Below are 27,852 nucleotides of genomic sequence, written 5' to 3' on the forward strand. Positions count from 1 at the left end.
AAATATACACCGATTTTTCGTTTATTTTCCATAATTTTTAGACGGCTTGAGCCAAAATACAATACAATTGGTGCCACGTTAGAGAACTTAATATAACTTAAAATCCAGCCATGTAAAATTGGACCCAATATGGGTCTCGAGATAAACGACGATAGACATTTTTTCTTCATTACATCATTTTTTTTTTTTTTTTTTCATTTTTTCATTTAATTATTGTATAATATATTAGCTATTTACATATACCCCAAATTTTTCTCTTCCTCCACATATTTTTCTCATACATTTATATATAATATATTTGTATTTCATTTATATATTTTTAATATAATAGATTTACATTTATTCTCAGAGACGTATATTTTTAATTATCATAATACTGCATTTGAAGTAGGACCGGAACTTTTATCAATTGCACAATGTCGAGGAATTTTTTCTTTTTTTTTTTTTTTACTCTTTCAACAAAAAATCTGTAAATTCTTATGAAAAAATAGTTTTGTAAAATTTTTTCGTGAATGAGTAAAAGAATGAAAAAATCAAAGAATCTGGAAAAAGAAAGTGCTATAGAGAAGTAAATTCTGGAAATGAATTCGTAACAAAGTTTCTTTCGTTTTGGATAAAACAGAAAATAATGTGACTTGGAAAAGTTAGATTGGCGCCATTTACGATTTTCACACTGTATTTTTAGAGCTCATTTAATTACATTTAATGAAACAGTACTATAGAAGGTAAAGAGGCAATCGAAATTCGATGCGGAGGAAAAATATTGACGATTATTTTGTTGTATAGTTATTTTTCATCATTTTTTTTTTTTCATTTCTTCTTGAATTGGAATGAACAGTTATTAATATTTAAGTTTCTTTATCTACGATGGAATGCCATTTGTATTTTATTTTGCGAGAATGCTGAGGAACATCGTGGCCTGCGATATATTGTTGCTTTTTTATCGTAATTGTGGTCAACCTCAAAAATCGCCGACTGCAAGATTTAGTGAAATGGGTCATGGGATCGACGGAATTTTGAAGGTTCCGAGTCGTTTGTCCAACTCGAAAAATATCTTTCGATTATTATTTTTCTCTCTCTCTCTCTCTCTCTCTCTCTCTCTCTCTTGAATTTGGTCGTTTTTCTTTTCATCCCTTTCATTTTTACGTTTACAGCTCATTTTCATGGTTTTTTCTGCTTACGAGAGAATGCAAGAATTTCTCTTGCCCTCGTGTCGCTCGCGAATCTGCTGGAGATGCTGCAATTGAGTTGCGGACGGTACGTGAGCGCTGCTACTTCGAGAACTCAGATGTTGAGGCGGTGGCAAAGATTGTCGACGCCTGCGTCTCAACGCCGGACTCAAATTGTACTTGAGCTTTGCTTGTACAAGCAATTCTTTAAACACTTGGTTTATGTTGATGTTCTTCTTGGCTGACACCTCGACAAATCCGTTGTCCCATTCCGTGATGACGAGCTCCCTCGTTCGCTGAGTGTTCACCTGAAACTATCGATTTTCGAAATTTTGAGAAATTGTTATTTTTTCATAATTCATTGAATATCGATGAGGAAATACCTCGCCTGCCAGCTCCTCGTCGTCCTCAAGGACGAGGTCGACCTTGTTGCCGACTACAACGATCGGAACTACGCCTTTGATGTTGAGAATCTGAGCACGCAGAGCCTGGACGTCCTCGAATGTAGAAACGTCGTTGACGTCATAAACGAGGACGAAAGCGTCCGCTGATCTTATTGAGAGTTCCCTCATCGCGGGAAAGTCGTAAGAGCCGGAAGTGTCGAGAATATCGAGGGTCAACTGTATACCGGACACGTTGAAATCACCGTGATGCATTTCCTCGACGGTCCTTTTGTACTTCGGCGAGAACGTGTTGTACAAAAACTGATTTATGATCGCGGATTTTCCGACCTTAGCCGCTCCCATGACCACTATTTTGTGGCGAACCGGACCCTCCGCCGGCTTTCCATCGGTCTCCGATTCCGAGAGCCTCTCATTCCTGCTGAGAAACACAAAAAAAACGGCGTTGAATCATCGTTAAACGGTGAATCGTCATTTGAGGCAAGCGCCCTCTGGCGCATTGGTACGCTCGGAGTCGGAGCGCTTGCGCCGTAGATCGGACTCGTCGGGACCGAATAACGCGGGAACTTTCCTCGAATTCAAATACATTTGAATGAAAATGAAGCATCTGCAAGTATTAGCACGGTTAAATGAAATCTTCAGCGTCAAATGAAATTCGTCGCTCGCTAGGGAGCGTCTGGCGATTATTTCTTCAAGATAAATCATTTATTGGAGCCCCTGAAAGGTGGAAATCTCGTAGCCCGGAGTCCCACTAGATTCTACAGAAGCATAAAAGCTCGTGCAAATGATGATTCAAAAGTAATTACCGCTTTGACGATACCGAGAGGTAAAAACCTCTCGAGAAATTTAGAGTGATAGAGAAGCGTGGATCGGACGAGTACGCGGGCCTTTAAGGGGGCGGGAAAAGGAGTGAATGAGAGTGAGTCGAGGGTGAAATAAAAGGGATGTAGCTTCGCTGGAGGATCGAATCACCGTTACGACGCGTCGCTGAATTTGCTTCAATTAATTAATTAAGGAGGGCAGACGGGCGGGAAAGCTCTCGTGGATGGGCAAATTTCTGTGAAGTTGTGTGGCTGCCACAGCGGGCAAGTGAAAGAGAAAGAGAGAAAGAGAGTGCGAGAGATACCGGAATATAAGAGCCATGGAAACTTTGGCGTGGAGAGCGACTCGGCGGGAGTGCGATTCGAAGAGACCTGCTACGTCTTTGGATTACGAGCACCCGGCGTCCGTAAATTGAGTACATTTTCTACCCTCGAACCCCTCGGCTTCCATTTTCTTGTTTTCGAGCACCTTCTACACCCTCGTCATTCGGGTTATACGTATCCGCTCGTGCTCAAATTATACGTCAAGCTTAAAAGAAACACGCCCCGCACATACACTAGAAAAATACTTTCCTAAGATCAACAAAATTATAATAATTATTGGAAATGTTGAGCAAACAGGCCGACATGCGACGAAACATAAACAAGTTGAAAAATACATTCGAATCCATTCCATCATTGTGTTACCAAACGTTCCCATTCGCCCCTGAATGTCGCTGTGACAGTTCCTCCTTCATAACGACAACAAGATTCGTTCTTGAAAAGTCGTGAATAGAGAATGAGGACAGCGGAGGATAATTTTCAATAAACTTTGCACAAAATCGATTTTCACCAAAGCTTAAGCACGCAATTCACGAAGAATGATTTTTTATGATATTTAAAAAAATTCTTTTTCGAATAATCTTGAGATTCGTTTTCTACTGCAATTTGACGTTCAAGGCGTTCGGATCGCCTAGTTTTTTTTCACGTTTATCAACTAATAAAAGCGCGGCGTGGACTGTCCAACTTCGAAATTCGGATTGTCGTCGTTTCGGCGAGTGCTGAGTGGATTTTCACTTGACAGGCGTGACCGAGAATCGTGCTTCTGAGCTGGTTCACGTAAAATTGTTCTTGTTATTTATATATTAAGGGGGCATTGAAAGTTCCCATGGAACTGCATTTAAAAGACACAAAGAGTCTCCACGAGTCGAAATATAAAACAAGAGGAGGGTGAGAGGTCTAAAGGAGGTGGGGTTGCTCGAGGAAGTATGCCTTATTATACAACGGGGTGGCTGACAAAGAAACAAGCCTCGCGAAAGACCGGACGCGAGATTAAAGCTCGTGCGATGATATCTCAGTTGAGGAAAAGCGCCGCGTGGCTCGCGCGAGCAAAGAGGCTGAGGCTACAGCCTCGGGGTAAATTAGAGGGAGGAGCAGATAGTCGCGAGTTTCGAATTGAAGAGCGATGAGCCAACCCGAAGGCCAACGGTCTCGGGGACGGGGCCGCTGTAGCGGATAAATAAGAGACGATAATTACAAAACCTTAAGGTTAAGGGGGTTCGTATTCGATGAAAGAAAATGGGGAATAATGAGGAATAAAAATTGATGAAAGCCCCGCACCTGCGATAGAAAAGCCCGAGCTTTTCAACGCTCCACCGAATCCTCAGATTTTCGTGATTCAATATCCGACCATGAAAAACAGTTTTTTTGGAGAAAGCTGCTTCGAGCGAATGTTCTCAACATCTGGGATATAAATTACACGGAAGATGATGACTGCATGAAAAATACCCAGCACGATCTTCCCCTCGAACCTCCTTTTTCCTGCTCCACCGCTCTCAAAAAGAACGAGGGATTTAATTCACGGGTATAGTTGGATGTAATTTGCGATGATGCTCGAAGAAAGGATGAGACTGATGGGCGCGCGGCGCGAAACCAGAGGGGCAAACGAAAGAGGTAAAAAATGGGAAGAAGGAAGAAAAGAGTAGCTCACGCAACGGTGCTCTGTGCGGGGGTTCAGGAGTTTAGGAAAGTTCGTACTCATCCTCAAGGTAGAGGATTATAACGAGGCTCCTTCGCCATGGATTTTCATCCTTCCGAAAAGCCTCGCATTATACTTGGAGGTTTTCGTTCCGTCTGTGGCGACACGTGACCTTTCGCTCCTCGCTCTCCGAGAGTGAAAAAAAAGAGCAGGGGACACAAATCTTTTACAGAATTTGACGAGGTTTCGTTTCAAAGGATCTTCACAGAGGACGCGAGGCTCTAGAAATATATTTGGAAACGATTTTCGAGTGATATGGAAAAATGTATCATCAGGACTGGAATTTCTGCAAATTTTTGTCCATCTTTCGCTACTTTTATTTACGATTTGAGAGTGAAGTGGAAGCAATAAAACACGATATTTCGTCGGAGAGTTGAATAAAAAATATCGCGAGTCGTAGTTTTCGGGTTTTAAATAAATGTCAGAGGGAAAAAGCGCATGAAATGTGCCCCCAGGCTCCTCCTGCTTTATTAAAATCGGCCCTCCGCATTCCCTTTCCTTCTTTGTCGAGTATTTGTACAAGTTATCGCTTATATTTCGACTCACCGAACCGTTTTTGTCGGACTCTCCTCCTGACCCTCCTTCAAGGACGAGGGCTGCAGACTGAAACGCCTGCGGAATTGATGGCGACTCTTCATCATCGGTGATCAAAGTACTTATTCTGGAAGAAAAAAGTCAAGAGGGAGACATTTTAAGGCTTATTTATTGAAACAAAAGCCCATTCGACTGCTCATTTTTTTCCTCCTATCGCGAGGCAAATCTCTCCCTTAAGGCGAACATAAAGTGCTCCACTTTTCGACGATCCTTACAATCTTCCCTCGCGCTTCGTCCCGACAACTTTTCAGCTCGTGTTCTCAGGTATCGAGAAACTTCTCAGATCCATAAGTAAGCAGCTTCCCTGCGCAGAGGATTAGCACGATGAATTATGCAAACTCGTGCATCTGTGCGAACTGCATCGTGCTTCGTTCATTCGTCAAAAATTCAAATTGCGAAACGAGGAGAAAACTCAATGACAGAGTTCAATTCAGACTTTTCAGGAATTTTCTTGTCAAGCTTTCATCGCGGGGTTTCGTCACGTCGATTTTCTCGACGATTCCAACGAACGCGATCATCCTCCTCGGGGATTCGGGCTTTTTTTAAGCCTGCCATTGACATTGGACGAGGAGAGAACCCTGTGTGGTAAAAAGGAATAACAAAGAGCTGCGAAAAAAGTTTGAACCCGAATGAGCGAATAGACCGTTTGAAAAACGTTGAAATTCTGCTGCTTTTGGTGATCCAAGGTCGTTCCTGCCTTGAGGATTGAAACCTCGGCGTAACAATGCGGGGATCGGGCTTTGACGATCGGATAACGCTCGTCCACAACGAATATGAATTTCCTCGTGCGTTTTGCCCCGATATACAAAAAGTTTGTGAGCTTCGCTGCAACGACGGAAGAGCTCGAGACTTTCGAGTCCGTCGGAAGTGGGAAAGGAAAAATGATTTTCCGTCACATTTCTCCTCCGTCTCTCCCCCGATTAATCCAAGTTCATGAATTATTCAGCGGACTCATCGGAGCGGAACCACTCGCGAAGCTCTGCGCGTATTTTGAGAAAAAACGAAAAATTCGCCGACGGGGACTTGCGACGATCCCGATAAACTCTCGGATAACATTCTTAAGGTTAACCCAGGAAAGGAAGGTGCGATCAAACAGGTGGGAAATCGACATATTCGTGATCGGTTTTCTCGAACGTGCGCGCTGGTATTTCGAGCTTTGGCTCCTTCCGCAACCGTTTTTCTCGCTTTTTATTCCGCCTCTTTTTCCCCTCTTGGAGGACCTTGGGTCTGAGCGATAAATCACGAAAAAAAGTATACGCGAACGAGTATAGTCGTCATCGGAAAATGCACGTTTGTATGTGTTCGCCGGTTCGTAGGCCGCTATTTCGACCCTCGCCGCATTCGGGCTGACAAAGTGCTGGAAAGATTCCATTTCGATTGGAGATCTTTTTTATTCGTATGAGAAAAAAAAAAGCAGGCTCGGGAGTAAGCAAATATTCGGGAAAGAAAGGAGTGAAAAGCGAGCGCAAACAATATTTCGGTTGATTACAAAAAGAGCGACGAAGAGAGCCCGCGGGATTGGACTATTCAATTATCCCGTGCGCCCCAATCGATCCAAAATCGCATTGTGGCCTCCAAGAACGAAATTAAAAGAATCGGGGGAAAGTTAGACGCGAATAAAAACGTGATCGCACGAGCGACGGTTAACGAACGAGCGGGCTTGTTGGAGTTTCGATGACGTTCGTGCTTTATTTCCACCTGGCGTTGGCCGCGCCGAGGAAGAGAAGGGGACGAAGCGCCTCGCGGAACGAAGTTTATTCCACGGTCGCGAGGCGAAATGCGCGGGAGAAAATAAACGAGGGAACGGAGGGATCGAGGTTGTGATAGCACCTTCGATATCTCAATATTTTTCATCCGCACGCGACGAAGGATGAATGAAAAAAATTATGAACAAAAGAGCGCGCTTGCCGGATCGAGTGACATCGGTGAAAAAGGCAAGTGACGAGCGGGCGAAACACAAGCTTCGGATCGATCTTCCAAAGCCTGCTGGCTGGCTTCATCCCCATCAAAAATGCCAACAACTTTATCCCATCGAGTTTCCGCGTGCGGGAAAAGCCAACCGGGCAAATCCCCCATGAAAAAAAAAAAAAACAAAAAACAAACAACGCTCGATCGACTCTGTTTTTCCGAAGGAAAACAATCGTTTTAATCGATCCCCGCCGCCTTTTTCATCTCGACTCATCAATTATTTCAACAAATTCCACCTCCCCCTGTCCTCGTCGTTCGATCCACTTTTCAAACGGAGTTTTTCCATTACACATCGAGTACGTGAGGAGCTTTGAGTGCACCGAACACGATCGTACATCTTAGTTGGATATTTCGTGCTATCGCAACGGGGATAAAGCGCGAAATTGAAAAATATAAATCATGAAAAACGCGAAGAAGAAACTTCTTTTCATCTCTTGCTTCTATCAATGAACTTTAATCTGTTTGTTTTTAACGTCGTTCAGCATATCCAGACGTAAAATCCATTTCAAAATTCATCCCCCCGATTAATCATCCGGACGAGCATCAAACCTCTGGTTCGCGGCAGAGCCACGATTTTCCCATGAAATTCCACATCAACATTTCTGCACGGAGAAAACGAGGCCGGAAATTCCCGAGGAAAATACCAGGAATTTAGTATCTCGGGGACAGTATGTACGTTCTGTATTTTGCAGCATTAATTCGAACAGCAGTAATAACAATTGTCCTATCCACCACAGTAAGAAAAACCATGCAACACCCATAACTATTATTCAAAGGACTCAAGAGTCTTTTCTCTTTAAGCATAGTAAAAAATGTTTTCAGTCACTTCAAATTCGGTGTAAATTCGTGTATTTATCTTAGACAGTGAAAATTTATGATTTACAATACGTTTGAACTCATGAGTAAGTGCTGGTCTGACACGATGAATGACACTCGGAAACAAAACGAAATATTGTTCTCACGTGCATCACTTTTTGCTATGCACATAAAGCTGTTCAGAACCGAAGGGATGAAAAATGGGAAAATTGAAAAAATACTATGCTCTTTGTAATCGGTGGCTAAATACTTTGAAGATTCTTGAAAAATGATGAATTCCTGGCTATAAAAAATGAATTCGTTTTTTCCGTGTATCTCTCGTGTATAAACTCTGCGAGTGTGTAGATGGAATAAAAACAATAAAAAGTCCCCGGCGGAGTAGCGATAAAAATAAAGAGGGACGATGACAGTGACGTACGCAGAGTATTTCGGGTGCAATATCACGCGGAGCAAAAAGCCAAAAGATCGTTTTATACGGTGGAAAAAAGTGACGACACTGGAGGGAACCATAAAATGGAGGATAAATGGTCCGAGAGAAGCAACGTGTGTCGATAAAGTCTCGGACACGGAGCGGAGGGAGCTTTGGAGAAGAAAAACAGGAGTAAATTTGGTCGCGGTCGCTCCCTGGAAATTGTTGGCGCGCGGCGTTGAACCCGAGAAGTCAAAGTCTCTGCGAAGAACGATTCGCACTTTGGCCGGAGAATTTTCTCGTTTTTCCGTGCTTCACTTCCGATGCTTTGGGACGCTCCCGCGCAGGCCCTTTAGAAGAATCCTCAATTTGCATTTTAATTGCTACCCTCCCACGACGCACTCGTCGCATTTCTCGTCACCGGCGATTTCCCCTTTTTTTCTATGTCGTACACGGAAAATCACGGCAGTTTGGCCTCCCGGGAGCGCGCCTCATTTCTGCCTCTATTTTTTCATTTTTATTTTAACCCCTGAAAGTTGAATGACATTCTCATGTCAGTGGGGCAGGTTGCGTCGAGCGTGGGATCCCCCATCAGTCAATCTCGCTCGCGGAATGTCCATTTTTTATTGATTCCTCTCGTGATTCTGTGCGCCTTTCTCACAAACCCGCCTCGCGCGTCGCTTCTTCTTCATTCCTTTCGACCCGGTCGATCCTCGCGGCGAAAAATCGTGCTACGTTTATCTCGGAATCAGGAACCGGAAAACTCGACTCTCTTCGGCTCCGCCCAACTCTTCGTACCTGAATTAACCGAAACTTTTTCCCACGATCGTCATTACTCCGCGATGCCATGTGTTCGTGACTTTTTTCTTCCGCCCTTTTTCGTCTCGGCCCCTCCCTTTCTTACTCGCGCTACCATTTATTCTCCTTCTTTCCTCGACAGGCCCCTCGCGACAGGAAAAGCTCGAGGAAAAAAACTTCCGCTATGAGAAAAAGAAACACAGTAACGGGGACGAGATACGAATACCTAAAATCCTCATTCTGCAAGAAGAAACGTCAAAAGATACGAGGTAATTGGGAATCTCTGTTCCGACTTTATCTCGAGGTCCCCTTTCCAGCGGTTATTTCGACGCAGCAGGCTACAAAATTATTCGAACAAAAGGGTGATATCGAATGTGCGATAAAATTTGACATCGATCATTCCGGGATGAATAGAAGGTCAATATTTGCCTCGGAATATGGCGGCGCGCCATCGCGGCCGCGATTGTAAATATTTTCCGTGCGCCTGTCGCGCGCTCATCCTTGAAAATATATTTCACACTCCATCAACTCTGTTTCTCGATTAAACGTGAGATTGACCAGCGGCAAGTATTTAGGGCGATCGAGCGAGAGCAACAGGTGGGGTAATTGACGCGGAGTGCTCGTTACCAGGCTAAAAAAGGATCGTCGACGAAAAACTTGGCTTCGAGTTCTACCGAAATATTGACTCGAGGCAAAACTTTCGAAGCCTGAGAAGGAAAGACGAAATCCCTAGAAACAAAATTTTGAAAACACTTTTTCAAAATTCCTCTGAGAAATGTTTTTTCGGAGAAACAATTTCGTCGAGATCTCCCAGCGAATGTTTGCGCTTCGAGAAATACTTTTCAAAACGACGTCGCGAGGGTTGACCTGCCCTCGAAGCGCGTCGATGGGATTAAGCTCAGTTGATCACGTTCTTAAGCCGCACAAAGGAAAAAATGTACGTCTGCGGAGGTGTGTACGAAGGTTTGATTTCTCTGGAAGCGAGACGTCGTCGCCGGAGCAACTTTTCGTTGACTTAATCCCCGAGCCGCGAGCGTCTTTTAGTCACTGATCGATTTACCCCAGGCGCGGTGTACACCTTTCAAGCCTTCGGGGTTCGGCGGGGTGTGCCTCGGAAAATCTAAAGTGTCGTCGTGCCAGTATAGTATTTCGTCAACAGAGCGTCTGCACCTGTATACGTTCTCGGTGCGACAAGGGAATAAAAGTCTCGGAGGGGCTTGTCAAAGAGGCAAAAGTGTTCTTTTGTAGTGGCAAAAAAGCTCCTCGTCGCTGCAGCATTGTAAAGTGGTTTTAAAAACTCAGAGTTACGATGTTTTTCGGAGAGACTGGGAGAAAATCGTGAAAATTTTCAGGATCGAGCAAGGGGGAGGGACGAATGCCACAAGTTCCAGCGAACCCGGACGAGTGAAAACGTCCCTTCCAAGTGAATGGGTGACCCGTTGACCGAGCTCGAAACGAAATTCAGTTCAATGAATCTTGGCCCAGGAGCAGCAACCCCACAAAAAGACGAGGAACGACGACAAAAAGTACATTCGCATCGGTCTAATATATCGCTGGCTCGCACCCCGACCTTTTTCCACATTATTCGAGTTTGTTGGCTCATCCGACGATTCATTGCTGACATACATTTCGCAAGGCGATGCCAAACTCGAATAATGCACGAGTCAAAATCCATCGGAGCGGGGCCGAGAAGAAAAAGCCTCGTGAAATGGGAAATTAATTCGTCGCTGAGTCGAAAAAAGGATCGACTTTATCCTCGTCCATTTGTCATTAATATTATTAAACGTGGAAAAAGCAATGATCCAACGAAGCGTATAATGTTACGAGAATTTATGAGGAAGGATGATTAGCACTTGATAAGAAAAATAGTGAAGAAAAAGGATGACACGAGGAAAGTGACATAAAAATTTCATTGCGTTTTAACTTTTATCGTTTTCAGTATTTTTCTGTCCTTCTTATACTGGGCCACTTTTTCTTTTCCTCTCTCCCGCGCGCTCAGTGTTTCCTTATCTCTCTGAGGAAAGGAGCAAGCGAACGATCTCGGGATGCCCGGGGTGTGCGCCATAACGCGAAGTAGAACAACGACCGGAAACTCGGTCCAAGTTTGCCGGCTCCGGAGCGTCGGTGACTTTATCACGAGCCCGGAGTTTTCGTAGCGTGCCAATTTATAAGAAAATTACAGACGATCGCAAAGCGTGCACACTGAAAGTGAGCAATTTATCGAGTTTTTTATTCAAATAATAAAAGCAAACGGAAATCGATGCAGTGGAAGAAAATAATGAAAGTGCGAGGGGATCGACGGGAATTTCTGCTAGCGTGAGCGAGCTGACCTTTGTCTCCGGGCCTTTGATATCGTTGCAAAGGTTCTCTAATTACTATCTCGGTAAGGAACCGCGCGCGTGCCGCCGACATTTAATTTTCTTCGAGGCTCGTCGTTCGAGGCATTTTTTCCTTTCATCTCGAAGCACGCGTAAAGAGAGAAAGAGAAAGAGATACAAAATGGTAAGTAAAAAAATAATGAAACAGGAAGCCGGAAATATCAATCCGGAGCTTTTATTATTGTGGCGGGGGACGAATCCGGTGCAGCGAACAATGCGACAGAATTTCTACGGCCAACGAGCTCTCCCCGGAGGTTGTAAATCTTTTCTTCTCCGCATTTTCGACCCTAAAACCCGGCGAATGGACGCACTTCGTCGTCTCGCAATCTCGCGGAATCCTCTTCCGTTCGATTATCTTAAGAAAATCCAAGAGTATTTGACCCCTCGAAACGCATTGAGCGCTGCTACAACCTTCCAACGATATATTCATGAGCCAAAACTTAAGCTCGGAATGCCGCCGTCCCCTCGAGCGTTTTTCATCTGATTTAACGAAACTCCAATTCGCCGAACTCCCACACGACGGTCAATGACGTTACATTAACTCCGGCTTCGACCTCATTTCTCAAAAGCTCTGCTCCAACCCACCGCTCCTATCGAATCACTTTGGCACAGCAAACTGGGTCGACCACCGAACGTCCATAATTTTTTAACACACACACTCGCGCGCGCGCGCGGTGCGACCAGACCTTTTTTATTAACTACACACATTTTTGTACAAGATTTTGTGCTTCCTGTCAACGGTGTTGACCCAATTTCGAAAGTGCTTTCTTACAGAGTTTCCCTTCTATTTTTATCCGCGGTCAGCGACACGGGGAACCGGAACTCGATCTTCCGGAGCGTCGAATCCGCTCGAGCCTCTGCCAATTTTCTTTCCGAGCTCTCATTTCCGAATGCAGCGATCATTCCGATCGATCAAAAGTCACGATTCCTAGAGAACGACCGCCAAAGGGGAAACTCGTGTTCCCTTTTGTCCGCGATGCGAAAGCAACTGCGGCGATGCGTCGTCAGAGAATACCGCGAGGAATCAACAAAAGCGATTGTTCTCCTCGCAACGATGTTTCGCTGCTTCTTTGATGAATTTTGTACTTTGTCTCCGCTGCGATCTCTCCACCCCCATCGCTGTCTTCCTCTCCGTCTGCGTACTTCGTTATTCTCATTAATTAAAGAGGTAAAGCTTTAGGGTCAAGCCCCGAGGGCGCTTGCCAAGCTGCGCGGTGCTGGCCAAAGAATATTAATCCGGCAATAAAGCTCGGACGAACTGACACGCCTGGAGCAGGCTGCGGCAGCGTTTGCCGTCATGCTTTTTCGAACGGAGCATTTTTTCGGAGCCTGATCTTTACGCTTTCGAGGAGTACGAATAAGTTTTGATAACCGAAGCGCGAGGCTCGGCGAGCAGTGACGAGCGCGAACGTTCATTATCAATCGTAACAATCGTCGTCATAATTATTGCGAGTGAGAAAGTTCGAGAATGTTTTTCTTCCACTTCCTTTCACTCACGAAAGCTATACACGCGATGGCGCATTTGATAATTATCCGAGGAGAAGAAACTTCATTTACCTTCGCAAACTGTCGAGCATTTTCATCCCCCTGCACACGTGCCAAGCAAACGATGAATTTTCATTCCAGATCCTGCATTCTGCCCACTCGGATTAGCCTCGTTAGCGAAATTATAAATTACCATCACGTACCGCCAAACAATATTTCCTGGCTCGCCTCTCACTCCCCTGCGCGCGCTTCCAACTCCCTACGCGATCACTGAACTTCCCAAGAACAACAAGCCCGCTGAAAGCTCGTGGGTCGATCAGGAATTTCAAGCATCTCGAGACTGCTGCGAATCGTGCAGGAAAATAACGAAACACGTTTCATTGATTACTTTGATTTATTTGAGCCTCCAAATCGACGGAACGTAATCGATCTCTACGCACATTCTGACCATCGATAAGCCATGTTTCGACAGATTTTGTTGGACTCGGTGGAAAAATATCGAGGAGACTCCACTCTTCGATCGCATTTCCCCTCCTTTTTCTTCCCCGCCGGTCAAGGCGCCTTGGAGAAAACTTTTCCAACTCGAATTTACCGGGGGTTTTATGATGCACGCATTGATCCGTTTTAATGGAGAGGCTTCGGGGCCACCTTCCTTCGCGGAGGTCTCGTCGGAGGTGTGAACAGCAGCGGAAGATCTTGCCAGGCACCAGCTCGCAACTCCTGCATCTTCGCCGATAAACTTCCGAGTGGCAAATCTCGAGAATTTTTCTCGCTCGAGTGAGAAGATCTTTTGACGCCTTGGAGCGAGACCATTACGTTTTCTATTTCCGGCTTAGGTCTGATCTCGTCTTCGGAAGGCTCGTAATCTTCATCGAGGGAAATATCGTAAGGGTCTGGATCGGAGGAGCTAACCACGTTGAGGGCGTCCGCGGTCATCGCAGAAAGTACGAACAGCCCGAAAACGGCGAACGACAAGGAACTCGAAATGTTCTTCATTTCTTAAGTCGCGAACGAACTCAACGAACGAGTCTTATCACCGCGCTTCATTTCTAACGTTTCCCTACCGGGAATCGAACTTTTATAGTTGCGAATCGAAACGCAGCTGCTCCATTATTTATCGACGGTTAACAAACCACGTGAAATATTCGACTGTCAAAACAGCCGAGTTTTCAATGATTCATGTCGACCGCGAACGGCCCCCCCATCACTCGTGTTCTGTGACTATTATACGAACATTCGTGTATTTTCCTACTCATGAAGGATTTATTAATGATAAATCTTGCACAATTTTCAACTCGCAACAGCGCCGAAGCATCGAATAAATCACGAAGCTGCTGGGCTCTCGTTTTTCGGGCTCGCCGGGAACTTATTTTCGACGTTCTGCCCCAATGTTTTTTCGTAGTTTCGATATTTTTAATAATGAATTTCCTAGCGTTTTTGTTTCAGCGTCGAGTTCAATGTGAAACTTTAACTCTATTGAGCCACTTGATAAAATAGAAACGAACGAGATTTGAGGGTAGAAAAATGGAATCTCGGGACGCCGAGTTTGCACCTTTTTCATAAACTTTTTCACCGCAGTGAGTTTCCAACGAAAATCTCCGGTCACGGAGGAGCCAAATTCATAAATGCAGTTGGAAGAAGTTCGCCTCAGCGCGGGGTTCGGAGCCGAGAACAGGCTCGGACAATAGCGAGCACGTAGATTTGGCGGTCAGAAGGTTTTGCTGAAATCCCGTTGGTAATCCAGGTCGACAGGTCAGAGGTAAACCGCAACTACTCCTGACACTTCTGCGAGCGTTTCCCACCAGCAGCCATTCGACCTTCGAGCTCTCCTCACGGTCATTTTCGACCAATATCCAACACTCGGGGCCACTTATCGTCCCACCGAATTTTCGGATTTCCATTCAGAGAAGCTACTTCGTCGGAGCTAATAAGCAACAAAGTTCGGGAGCTTCGAGTACCTTGGGCGATAAAAACTCGCTGTAAACCTCGTAAATTTACGATCTTTTTTTTCCAACTTCAACGACGAAACAAATGCTGAAAATATTGTGCGAGACCTGGCGAGAAAGTTCGAACACTTGTGTCAATTTTCTAGCTCTTCGTTCTTCGAGTGCGTGCAATGAAAAAGCATGTGGGAAGATCGACGATCTTTTTACAAGAATTTTATTCCCACTCCCGTGGCATTTGATGCAGAATATTTTTCAAAACGAATTTATTTCGCATGATTGAAACACGAAAGAATAGCACGAATTCAATGGAATAGAAACAATTTATTGAAAAATTGAAACACGAAAATGCCTTCCAATTTTCCTTTCAAGGCAGTTCGTGCACTATTTTATAACCCGTATGACATAAAACCGCATTTTAGCCACGCTTTTGCGTGGCTTTTGCGTCGAAGTTTATGAAAAACGTACACAATAAAAATGAAGTATAGAACGAAGGTCTGAGAAAAAATTCGAGATGATTGTCTTACTAGTTATAAAGATATGTTACCTTAAAGATTGAACAAAAGTGTTAATGAGCACTCGTGTAACCTCGCATTTGCTTATTTCAGCATTTTTTTTCTTCTTCACTTGGCCCATTTCAGTCTTCTGTCTTTTTATTAACACTTTTTTCTCGATCCTGTAAGTATTCACAGATCCAAAAGACTGTAGTATTTTAGCCAGCGACGAATGAAATTTGGGGTACAGTCAGTGGTGGCTTAATTAATGACTTGTAATTTCATTCGCCAAAAGATAAGTTGAAAAAATGTATTTACAATTTCGAATTAATAACTCTGACGTTAATTCGAAGTGATAAATATCTTCGATTAGGAAGTAAAAATCGAGCCAATTTAGGCACCTATGAAATACGATCCTTCGGGCAGATCTACCTCAACTGAGCATGATTCGCTCTCGTGTATGAGCTTAAAAGAGAATTGAAAAAAAAAAATACACAAAATCGAATTCCGAGTAAATGGAAAATTCGATGAATATTGATCGAGGGCAGAAATTAATTGAAAGTTTGAGATAAATAAAGCGAATCCGAGGCGAGGCATTATGTAGATGATCGAGGTGTAAATAGGAAATCCAAATTCCCGGAGAAACAAAGTTTCGGTATAGTTGCTGGTCTTGATAGTAATAGGAGCTAGTTTAGCGTCAATCAGTGTCCCCAGGCGACGCTATTATATTTCACTAGGATCTAATTATAACGAGGTTGGCTTCTCTCTCTCTCTCTCTCTCTCTTCAAAAGTGCAGCTTATACGTCCGCGGAGCATGGCGACACAGAAGGGGAAGGTTTCCTAAAAATAATTGATCGTGCGACGAAAATAGGAGGCGGAAATTCCTCGTCCATTTACCCCCGGAACTCTGCTCGATTTTCAATTTTCCTGAACAAAACAGATGAGCAAACCCGCAGCAAAATAACTGAGTAAAAAAAACGCTCTCTACGAAGCTTTCTAAGGTTGATTGAGAATTGAGAATCCTACGGCGAAGAGACGCTGTTCGAGCAGGTACAGCGAATTACCTCGAGTGTGGAGAGCAAGGCTTTCGAGAGCATTTCCAGATTTCCACATCCCCCGACTTCGCCACTCCCGGCCCCTTCCACCTGCCAGTCTCGGGCTCTGCCTCATTCAAGTTTCGGTGCGCCGATGTACGCAGCGTTTGTTTGGGGTGGTTAATCACACTGCAGCTTTGCAAACAGACCAGACGATCTGTATATTGCACCTCATTGCACATGAGTTGACTACTAGCTTCCCCCGTCCGTGGTGGTGATCCCTTTCGAGGCAATGTTGCATGAAAGCTTCGCCATAAACCACCCTGACTCGAGTCCGAACCACATGACAAGCCCAGAATCTACTATTAACAGGAAAAAAGCATCAATCTAGCTCTAGCTTTCAGGGGCACGTGATTTGGGTTTGGAATCACATTTCGGACGCACCGATCGCAGAGGGGGAAGCTCGAACAAGCTGCCGGGCAAATTTCTCGTTTCGATTAATTCCCAGCGGTTTGAGCCTTGAACTCGTTCAACCAAATAACTCGTTCTAACTCGTTTATCCAAATATTCATTCTCGGATCTCCGCGAGGCTGCTTCCGTGCACGGAGCCTCCGCGATTCAGCGATCTCTCACTCCGTGAAGAGAGTTTGAACCGCAAAATCCACTCGTCGCGCTCTCCCCTTCTCACGATTCCACAAAACTTCTGTGCGAGATTAATTTTTCATGGAAAATACCACGAATTCGCAGCACCACAAAAGAAAATCATTAGCAGCAAGGCTTTCGAGGTTTTTCTTTTGCGGATCGTTAATGTACCAGATGGGCTCATCTCTGGCTTCGCACATAGCTCGACTGTGTGCACAAGGGCTGTAGAGAGGCGGGGAGCAAACAGAACTGGATCTCATTTCCATCCTTATTTCCTAATTGCTGGGCAATCTTGTAGCTTCGAGGTTGACTCAGATATTATTCCGAAGCTGTGGAGTAAGAGCCCCTCAAAATGGGAAATGCGTTGGCTCAACATTATCATTTTTCATTCCCCTTCGACGCAATTTTTTCTACTCCATCATTTTCCATCCTGACGAGCACAATTACGCGGCTCCTGCTGCCACAATTATGATGTTTTTTTCTCATCAAACACCGCCCAAACCCCTGAAAATGTAGCGGAGCAAGTGGCTCGATAAGACGAGAAAAATCGACCGAGTTTTCCTCAGTTTCCCTCCGCCCTCGGCGGGCGGAACTGGGACCGGAAAGCGAGAGAAAAACGGGCTCGGGGCGGTGAGACAAGCTCGCGAGGTTCCACAAGAGTAACGTCCACGGGAAATAAGAATGTGGAGCGGAAAAACGAAGATTCAATATAAATATAGGTCGGCCAAAAAGCATTAGAGAAAAATGAATTAAGACGATGTGCGGGAGCTCCCCGCGAGGAAGAGGAAATCCGTGAACTCCTTTCCCGCGGACGTTTCTCATCAGATATCCAGCGACGAGGAAAAAAACGAAGGAAGAGACTCGGACGTGAGCGCGAAGGGGAAAGAGAAAGAGCGCCATCCCCGGAGAGAGCCAAGGAAATGTAAATGAGATTGCATCGAGGCAGAATCTATTAGGGCCTCGATGAAGATCGAGGGCTTTTTTTCACTCGCACACGTAGCGGCAGTCACTTACTTCTGCGTCGACGAAAAAAAGCCTTAAAAGAACGGGAAGCCGGCCGAAAGATTCGATCAAATTGAGAGAAAAGACGGAAAGATCGACAAACGTTTGATTCAAATCCGTGTCACGTACGCCATTCGACTTCGTACCATTCACGAAACTTTCCGCTTTAAGGCGCAGAGCTCGGATTCCCAGGCCCCTTCGCGCCCGAGTCTTAATTCCACATTCTCATTTTTATCAACTCACAATGAACATCGCGTCGATCGAATCGAATGCTCTGCTTTTATTTCAAATTCTCACAATTTTTCATACAAATATTTCGGAGCCTCGATTGCACCTTATCGGGGGTGCAGCTCAGTGGAAATTTTTTATTCCCACGTTTCCGTCGCGGAATAAGCGAGAACGCGAAGGGAGTGGCGAGTTATAGCTCGAGCTGCAAACCTACGGGGGTGCGGCCTGGTGCAACAGATTAATTTTAAAGCACAGAAAAACGTCACTTTCATCTCTCCCTCGACTCCCCTACAGAAATACGAGTTTCTCTAATCGGCGGAACAACCGAGGAATTTTCCAAATTCCTCACCAAATTCCGGGGCGGGTTCGATATATTTGTGTCAAATAACCAAATTTTAGAATTTTCGATATTTCGAAATTTTCAAAGTTGCAATATCAGATTGGAGAAAAATAAGTAATTCGAAATTCTTATTAATGAACGACTGTTTAGCAGATTACGATGTTCCTTCTTTGAATTCGTATTTACTCGAAAATATATATTTCCATAGTTTGCATTTCGAACGCAATTTTAACAGACCATACGAACGTCAATAGCTCATATTTTCGAATCCAAAATGAAGATAAGTTGTTTTATAGATAGACCAGAATATAGAGTAGCAAAAAGCGAATTTTTCGAGCCCGTAAAACTTGGATACGCGGAATAGCGATGGCTCGAAAAGGCAAAAGTGAAAATGGCGATGTTTGAAATTGGGGTCACCAGTCTGAAGCGAGTGAGTGAGACGCGTGTAGTTTGAGCTCCGCTGCATTTCTTTATTTTGATCATTCCCCTTTCCAACGTTTCGCCATTTCGACTGTTCGACTTTTTCGTCTTTCAGTATTTCGACCTCAGCAATATTGAGTCTTTCGTTATTATATATTCGAAATTGTGAATATTGGCAGTATATTGCTGATTGCAGTAATTCATGAGTCTCAAGAGTGATAGTCGAATTTTCGGAAAATCGATATTTCGGTCGTCGTCCCATGGGCGATTGTGACATTCCATTTTCGATGTAAACGTGCTTCGAGCCTTGAAGTTTCTACTGTATTTATTTTCGACATTCAAAGCTCTAGTCGAATTAACCTCTCTCGATATTATCATTCCAAGTCTATAAACTCGAGATTGTAGCTGTTCGAAAATTTCAGTCGCTCTAACATTTGATCCCCGCCTTAAATTCCTCCCTTTTTATTAGAACAACGATGTTCCCCGTGCAGGGGCAAGCGCACTGATGAGTTTCGTCGAATTCGCGATCGAGAAGCGAAGCAGTTTCGAATCAATTACGTTTCGTCGAGAGTCGCGTGTCTGCCTCGTACGAACGTAACAACTTAATTCAATCGGAGTAATGATATCGCGTATGTAAACGAGAAATTACGAGGATGCTTTGGCGGCGGTGAGCGTCGCAGGGTTCTTGCGGACACATAATCACGCCGCGATATTATCCATTTACTCGAAACACATCGAGCGCGCGCTGACACACTAAATATATGCACATAATAAATACCCACGTACGCGAGTATATTCGTCGTGCGCGTTCGATTTTCTCCTCGATGCTTTAGCCCCGCTCTCGATCCGCGCCCCTGGCAATTCGATAGTCACCAAGCAGATAGTGCGAATTATTTATCGCACGAGTGTGTGCATTGCTCCGATAGCCGGTGAGGCCAAACCCTCTCGATTAACTGACTCGCAATTCCAAACTAATCAGCAGCCATTTTCGATCAACGTACAAAAGCTGAATGAAGAAAAATCATTTTTCGGGGCTCCCATTTCCAAAGCTCTTTTCATAGGGTTCTCCCAGCTAATTGACGAATTGGCATTATTTCTGTTGAAGAATCCAGCAATCTCCGATCCCCCGGAGCTGCACAAAGTCCTTGGAAAAGGTTTCCTTCTTTGAGACATATTTCCAGAGATTCAATGCGATTTTAGTGAATCGATTTATATTCACATTCTTACGACTTGTAGCCTGCTATTCTTGCGCCGCTGGAAATCCAGCGCTTGTGCGGAGCCACTACAAACGCGGAGGGACGCGCAAAGGAACGTTCTCACGCGGCCTCTAATCCCGCATTGAAAACCGTCGCACACAAAACCGAAAGTTTTCTCGCGTGTTTTCTTGAGACCTTGAAATGCGAGGGATTTTTGAGGGCGCGGGGCGCGACCTCTGGACGGGGGAAGATCGAAAGCGTATTTGAAATCGTTTCTTGGGAAAGCAATTTTCCTGCAAAAAATTTGCCCAAAAAACTGGACTTTTGTCAGAAGTACTTAAAAAATCCGGTTTTTCCAAGGCCTCCGCACTTTTTATATTCGGCTAAAAAAGTGTCTGCCAGATTTACGGGTGAAAAAGGTATTTTCCTTTTATCGTGACACACGAGCGCGTGCAGTTATCAGAGAAAATAGGAAGGGGGGGCGCCTTAAGCCCCACGAGCCGTTATCGGAGGCTCAGTCTTTTAGCGGTGATATCGTTTTATCATTCGCCCCCCGCTCGTCAGACATCAGCGTGATAAAGGCGCACAGAGAGGCATCCACGTTTACGAGAAAATGTGAAACGTTTCGTGCTCGGGCGCGTCCCTGCGTCGATTTCACGCACTTTCATGTTTCCTCGAGAATAAAATGCGATCGGGGTGAACCCTGGGCGTTGCTTATCCTTTCGGACACTCATTTTTTCTATTTTCTGATCGAACGCCTCCGCAATTACTGGAGAGGATCGTTGCAGTTTGAAGGAAATGACGTAGGAAGTTCGTGCTCGTTTGATTGCGGCGAGGCCGAGCAATAAAAAGAGGGACGAAGAGGCGAAGCGGCTTCGTGATGGATATTGAAAATAATTTAACGATGGGAATAAAAGTTTTCATAGTCATACGCGCGATATTCTCCATTATTACTCGTTTCTTTTATGGAGTCCTTCGCAAAGCTCGCGCCGCGCGACTTATTTCGAGTACGAAAGCCTCGGCTCGGCAGTGATTTTTCTTTCCGCAAGTTTTTTTTCCCCCCCTCCCGACTTAATTGTGAGTTTAGAGATTACGGGGAAAAAGAAAATTCAGAAAGAAAATGAGCGTAAAAAAGGTGATAAAGTGGCCGAGGAGGAAAGAAGGGAATAAAAAGGGAGGGAAATTCAGTGTGAGAAATCGTGACGTGCGCTGAGGGAAGGCGGGCGAGCGGGAAGCGTGACAAATAGCGAGGGCTCGAGGTTCAGGTGCGACTGTGAGTCGGCTGTTGGACGAGCCGGGACTTGTTTCGTTCCACGAAATGACCCAAGGGGTGAAAACAGTTTTTCCGGCTGCTTGACAAATCGTCCATATTTTCGTAGCGCTAAATAAATAACCGGCGACACTAAATCGAACATCATCAGCCACTGAAGCGGACGATGGCGGAGTGAATGGAGAAGTTCGAGGGTGGCACAAAAGTACGAAAGGGAACGAGGCTCTCCGGTTTTGTTCCGCGTCCCTCCCCGCCGCGATTCGCTTCCGGAATCGCGTCCACGGGCCCCGAACGTTCTTCCGCCTCCCCCGAATCTTCCAGCACTGCGGCATCGCGCTGTCGAAACACTTTCCAAGTCGCGAAAAAACCGGCAAGAAAAAAACGTCGGGAGGGCCCTTTGTGTCGCGAGCGGCGTAAGCAAGTCCCAGAGGGAGCCGATAATGACGCAGGTCGTTCGCGCACCGTGGAAAAAGGCTGTTCGCTCTTGGCCCTGCGCGTCGACGAGCGTCTCTCACAGAGTCGAGGTTTTCTCCTCCGTTGTCTGGGGATTCGTTTCAGCGCTGCCTCGCCTTCTTTACTCAGTGACACGTTTTTTCCTGACTCTCCGATCCACCTTTGCTGCACGGAGATAAAAAAGGGGGCGGGGGCCGCGGGGGAGAGAAAATCGAAAAGGAAGTGTCAACGAGGATCCTCGATTACGAGAGCCGTCGTTTGACCTTTTGACTCTGGAACCACCCGACGCCCGGCTCTGCACGAGAATATAAAAACTGACCACTCTCCTCGGCCCCTGACGTTCGGAGAAAAAAAACTGCGTCATTAAACGAGCCAGAATCTCCGAGATCTCTTTCCTCACGTTCTCGCACATTCAATTACTCGTTAAAGAGCCTGAGCGACGTGGAAAAAAGTCATCACTCATCGGCGATAGAAATCGTCCCCGAGTTCGGTTCACTCCTCAATGATCGCGACCTCGAGGAAAGATTTCGAACTCAAGGATTCTCTAATCATTGGCAAATTCTCATTAAGTTTTGTTCGGATTAGGTCGCAAGCAGTAGAAAAATGCTTGCGCTCGTTGTTGCGGAACACTAAGGAGGGTGGATCACGAAATCAAAATAATCAGAATCTGATAAAATTTGGTGATAACATTCTTTGGCATCAAGTATACAAATACAATTTTTTTCAAATTTTTTTCACCACATGGTTATCGAATAATCGAGCGTTAAATCGAACTTCTTATGCACGAGATGTATAACCGTATATATGTTGACTCTATGCTTATACGCGTGAACTTGAGAGTTCAATTATTCGAGAGCTGTGTGGTAAAAAAATGTAAAAAAATGCATATCGTCTTATATATTTTGAAAGAACACATTTGCCAAATTTGATGAAATTCTTATCATTTTGAAATTCATAATCTTCTTAACACGGTTTAGCATGGCAACATTGTATCGTCGCGGTCCACCCTCCTTAAGGAAAAATGGAAATGGCATGGCCTGCAGCAGTGCAGAAACATCGGCAACGCAGATACGCAGCAGCTGCGGTTAAAAGAGATCAAAAGTTTCAGCATAAATTGCATCGATGTTGAGCAACGCGTACAAGGGGGCACGAGGCGAGCTGCATTCGCCCGCAGATGTGTCAGGTCTCACCTCACCACTGCGAGAACAAGTTCGATTCAACGGAGTTTGCACGTACCTCCGAGCCCCCTATTATATTCGAGCGAGCAGACGACGACTTGGATCGTCGAAAAACGCGATTGGTCTTGCATAGAAATGACCTAGGCAATGAAAACGCATAAGCAGAAGCGAGGAGGCTCGATAGGGGCGCAGACAATTGCGTCACCGAGATCCGAGTGTATATTTGAATTTCCATTTGGAAAAATCGATTATTCCTCGATTCCGTGTTTAGGGATGTACGTGCGCGTCGTATTAGTAAATTGACAGTCTTTCCATATTTTTATAAAGGAATTATCTCGGTCATTTATACAGACATGGCAGAATATCATTAAAAACCCTTGATTTTTCAATCGTGAATATTTAAGTCGAGTTCATCGCAGAATTCATTTCATCCCGAGAGTCTTTCGCATGAATCGATAGCACATTGCGAAAAGACAAGAGGGAAAAAACGAATTCGTTTTGTATGGTGTGAAATATATTTTTTTTCAAGAATTTTCAAAGTATGCAGCCACCGATTACAAAGAGCATTGTATTTTTTGAACTTTCCCATTTTTCATCCCTTCAGTTCTGAACAGGTTTATGTGCATAGCAAAAAGTGATGCACGTGAGAACTATATTTCGTTTTGTTTCCGAGTGTCATTCATCGTGTCAGACCACCACTTACTGACGAGTGCAAATGTATTGTAAATCACAAATTTTCACTGTCAACATAATTTCTATGATAAATACACGAATTCCGACCGAATACGTGTGACATTTTACCATGCATATAGTTTTCTTTCGGGGTTGCCCGAGCATACTTTACAATATAAACATTTGAAGTGACTGAAAACATTTTTTACTATGCTTGAAGAGAAAAAGACTCTTGAGTCTTTTGAGTAAAAGGTACTTTTAACTATGGTGGGTAGAAGGTTGAACGTAGTCAGTTGAGAGATTAGATCAGAGATCACAAGCCTAAAAAGTACAGCTGTCAGTTCCATTGACAATATTATATAAGTTGCATGACAAGTAACGTGTGTGAGCTTGCAAAATTTCAAGATTCTGTAACGATTTGTCGTCTTTGACTCAATATTTATAATTCAGATGGTCGTTGACCTCCCTTTTTTAAGGTACCATTAGATCTCGCGCGATTTAATTCATATAAATAATCATTTTAACCTTTGATATCTAATTCAGAAATATATGAAATAATTTTGAATTGAAGATGGTTAAAGGGGGCAGTAAGGCATTGTGGCCATAAGCGACAGGGTAATTTCTATGCTTTTTTGTAAAGAAATCTTGGATTGTAAGACATCTGGAAATGTAAAAAAATTAGCGTGCCACTTCTTTTACACAGTTTGATTGATTAAAAAAAGGCTCTGTCAGCCTATGCAGATCGATGGCAAAAATCGACTGACAGAGCCTTTTTTTAATCGGTTTAACTGTGTCAAAGAATCTCAATTTCGAAATTTGCTCTCTCGCACTCATGGTTGCGATATACCGAGTGATCCATCCTCTTAAGGAGGGTCGCTACACTCGTCAAAATGATAAGAAATTGATCAAATTTGGTGTTAATGTTCTTCAACATCAAGTGCAAAGACACAATTTTTTAAAAAATTTTCTTCTGCTTATAGTTATCGAGTAATTACGCATTAAAGCAGATTTCTTATGCCCGGAATGTATACCTATATGTATGGAAACGCTATGCTTATACACTTGAACTTTAGTGATCAATTGCTCGATAACTGTACAGAAGAAAAATCTTTAAAAATTTGTATTGTCAAATTTGGCCCTAAAGAATATGTTCACTAAATTTTATTAAATCCTTATCATTTTGAAATTTTTAATGTATTTAACATGGTTTAAAAAACAGCCCGCGCACCTGCCTGCACATCCTCAAGGAAGTTGAAGCATTAGAATGAAAATGATATCATCGCTTTTAAACCGATTGCATCTTATAAAGTGAAGTGTAAAAGAAAAAAAATCAGTTAAATTTTCAGACAGTTTAGGAGCGTCGTTGCTGAGAAAAATCAATAACAATTTGGGCCAAATAACATGTAACCTTATGGAAGTCAAGACACATTCGGTGATATCTCTGTTAAAAATGATGCTAAAAATATGAAATCTTTTGGGCAACATGAACAAGGCTTGCTGAATAATGTCAATTTTTTTCAGATTTATTAGAAGATTTGCTGAGATTATATTAATAATAATCTCTTTCCCATGCATTTTTTTCAGGCTGGGAGCGTCACCGTCCTTGTTTTCGCCAATATTCCGTCTTTTTTTTCCCAACTCTTCTTTAAAGTGTATGCAACATTGCCGAACTGTAAACTGGCCTAACTTTTGAAAGGTACAAGTCATAACTTTTGGGTAAAAAAAATGACTGTACGGCCTCAACTTTCTTAAACGAAGTCCCTTAAAGGAAGTCTCTTCTGTTATTTTTCTTTGTGCATTTGTTTCCTCGAATCAGGAGCGATTTTTCGTCGTTTTATTCGTTGAAAATTTAAAGTCGAACTCAATTATCGGCAGGATTGGAATCACCCAAACAAATATGCTTACGTCCAACGTGATGTTGAAACTCGGAAGGAACAAGAATATCAATGTTACAACCCTCGAGGAAAAATTCCGTCGACAAGACTCTCAGCGACGAGAGCGTGTCTCGGAGTTTGAAAAACATTTGATGCATACATCCGGAAATCCTCGAGCGAACTTTCCCCACGTACGCTCTCGTGTGTAAACGGAAATTCTTTGAAACTTTCGAAATAGAGTTTGAGCAGGAGGCTCTCGCGTTCTCCCTGCGACGTTTCTGCGATACGAGACCGAGCCATTTTTGTCTCGACACTTTGTTATACGAAACGCGTATTTCGTTGCCGTGTGCTCGCCTGCTCGAGCTCGGATAATGTCACGTTTTCTCCCACTCGCGCGCTCTCTCCTCGCGGACAATCTTTTCGTCATTTCGTTTCACCTGCTGTGTCTGACTTTACGCTCGTCGCTTATCCGCGACCTTTTTCGATAATATGCAAACAACGCCCGCTGCTTCCAACTCGATTTACTCGAAAAATGTCTACGGCAAAAGCTTCAAGGCAAGAATATTCTCGAGGTAAAACATCCGGGAGACTCGATCTTTCCGCGTTCCCATATATTCCCGCGCTTTTTGGCGCGCCATCTCTAAGATTTTAACGCCAACTTTTTGTACTAATTTTTCACAAGTTCGCGTCCAGCAGCCTACTGCCATTTCCGCACCCCATTTTCCCCCCAGCGCTCCGTCGCTCCTCAATCGTCTTTTTTTCTTCTTCTCATTATGCATTAACTTGAAATTCCCCGATAAAATTCTTCCCATACACCAATTACCGTGGCTTCGTATACCGGCGCACCGCGACGTGGCTCCCAACACCCCCAGCATCTTAACCGAAGCTCTCGTTAAAGTCTTTCGCATTATATACCAGCCCGCAATTTGTAATTAAGCCTCGGGGCGATATCAATTAGCCTGCCACGCTCCCAAACCGTACCCAAAAGAGCTCAACGAAGCCTTCCGACACGGTGATTATCAAGCCCCACTTGAGCGTTTCCGAACTCGAGTGTCGTCTTTTTTTCCCAAAGAATTCGTAGCCTTTGAAGCTCTCAAATTATCGGATGGGAAATGTTCAATTTGATCAAAAACGTATTCAGCGTAGAGGCAGATATTTGTAGTGATGCGAGACGGCGATGAAAAGGAAGAGACTAATGAAGCGAAGAAATATGCAGAACCCAAGTAAATTGAATTCCAACAAATTTCATTCTCCTTGCCTCGAGGATCTTTCCTACCTTGTCTACACGGTAGAAAAATGTTTGAATAATACGCTGAATTATCGTTGAGGAACAAATGAAACGGAGCGCTTTATTCTGCTTCGAAAGACTTGAGAGCTTAATCGCCTTCATTCGCGTTCGTAAACAACGTCGAACTTTCTCTCCCCCTCTTTGCTCGTGTTACCGTCAGTAAATTGCCACGAGCCTCGTTGTAAACACGAAAGCATTTTAAGCTTTCGCTCCATCATAGAAATTTGTTTCCGCATTAAATAAGTCAAGTAAACGTGCCATGGAGAGTAGCACGAAAAAGCATCGTTCGCAATGAATTATGAAATAACAGAAAAAGCCCACTTTTCAGAGTCCCCCAATCGGCTGATTTTCCCCCCATTAACAAATCGAAGTTTCATTAATTTCTGGAGTACTCACCGTCGACCAAAGCGAAGATGCAGCGTGGATGAAAATCGGTGAATCTCCCGCTGTTGTCGGACCTCGAAATGCTGTTTCGATTGCCTTTGAAAGCCGGTTTCAATATTTCAAGTTCAAATCGTTGGATGACGAAATATTACGAGAAAATTCTAATCAAATTTTTCGACAAAAATCAACGAACTTCGATTCGCTGAAGTTTCGATTTCTTTAAAGAATTGAAAGAATCTTTGTGACTGAAAACTCAGGTGGATTCGACAGGAGTGGAAGCGCCGCGTAAACTTTTGAGTCGTGCCTTGATAACGGACGAGCTAGCTCTGTCCGGTACTCCGGTGCCGTGCCGGGTGCTAACCCTCCAACCTTACGAGTCGTTTTCGCGGCTGCGCTTTCCCGATCTTCCACCTTCGCCGCCACCCCGTACTACATTGTACTCAACGTACGTGTATTCCGGTCTTACACGTTCTTTATTCCCGTGTATAAATATATAAGGATGCCTGGCGCAGTGTACGCCGCCGTTAGGCAGTTCAACCACAGCCACAATCCTATTTGATGTGTGAACCTGCATAACT

At 44.2% G+C, this 27,852-nt stretch overlaps 1 protein-coding gene across 2 annotated transcripts; it reads right to left on the reverse strand.

Moving 5' to 3' along the window:
• Positions 1 to 5: 5 nt before the first annotated feature.
• LOC122414512 (ras-related protein Rap-1A) lies at positions 6 to 27,833 on the reverse strand. Of its 2 annotated transcripts, none has more exons than XM_043425844.1 (4): positions 27,287 to 27,833; positions 4,955 to 5,069; positions 1,553 to 1,988; positions 6 to 1,483 (listed from the first exon to the last, which is right to left on the reverse strand). In XM_043425844.1, the coding sequence occupies exons 2-4, from the start codon at positions 5,047 to 5,049 to the stop codon at positions 1,178 to 1,180; spliced, it is 837 nt and encodes a 278-aa protein (XP_043281779.1). In that variant the 5' UTR covers positions 5,050 to 5,069; positions 27,287 to 27,833; the 3' UTR covers positions 6 to 1,177. The 2 variants fall into 2 exon arrangements, with proteins under 2 accessions (XP_043281779.1, XP_043281778.1); XM_043425843.1 differs by having other exon boundaries at positions 1,553 to 1,991; positions 27,287 to 27,830.
• Between the last annotated feature and the right edge of the window lie 19 nt (positions 27,834 to 27,852).

This window comes from Venturia canescens, chromosome 8, assembly GCF_019457755.1.
Source record: "Venturia canescens isolate UGA chromosome 8, ASM1945775v1, whole genome shotgun sequence".
NCBI lineage: Eukaryota > Metazoa > Arthropoda > Insecta > Hymenoptera > Ichneumonidae > Venturia > Venturia canescens.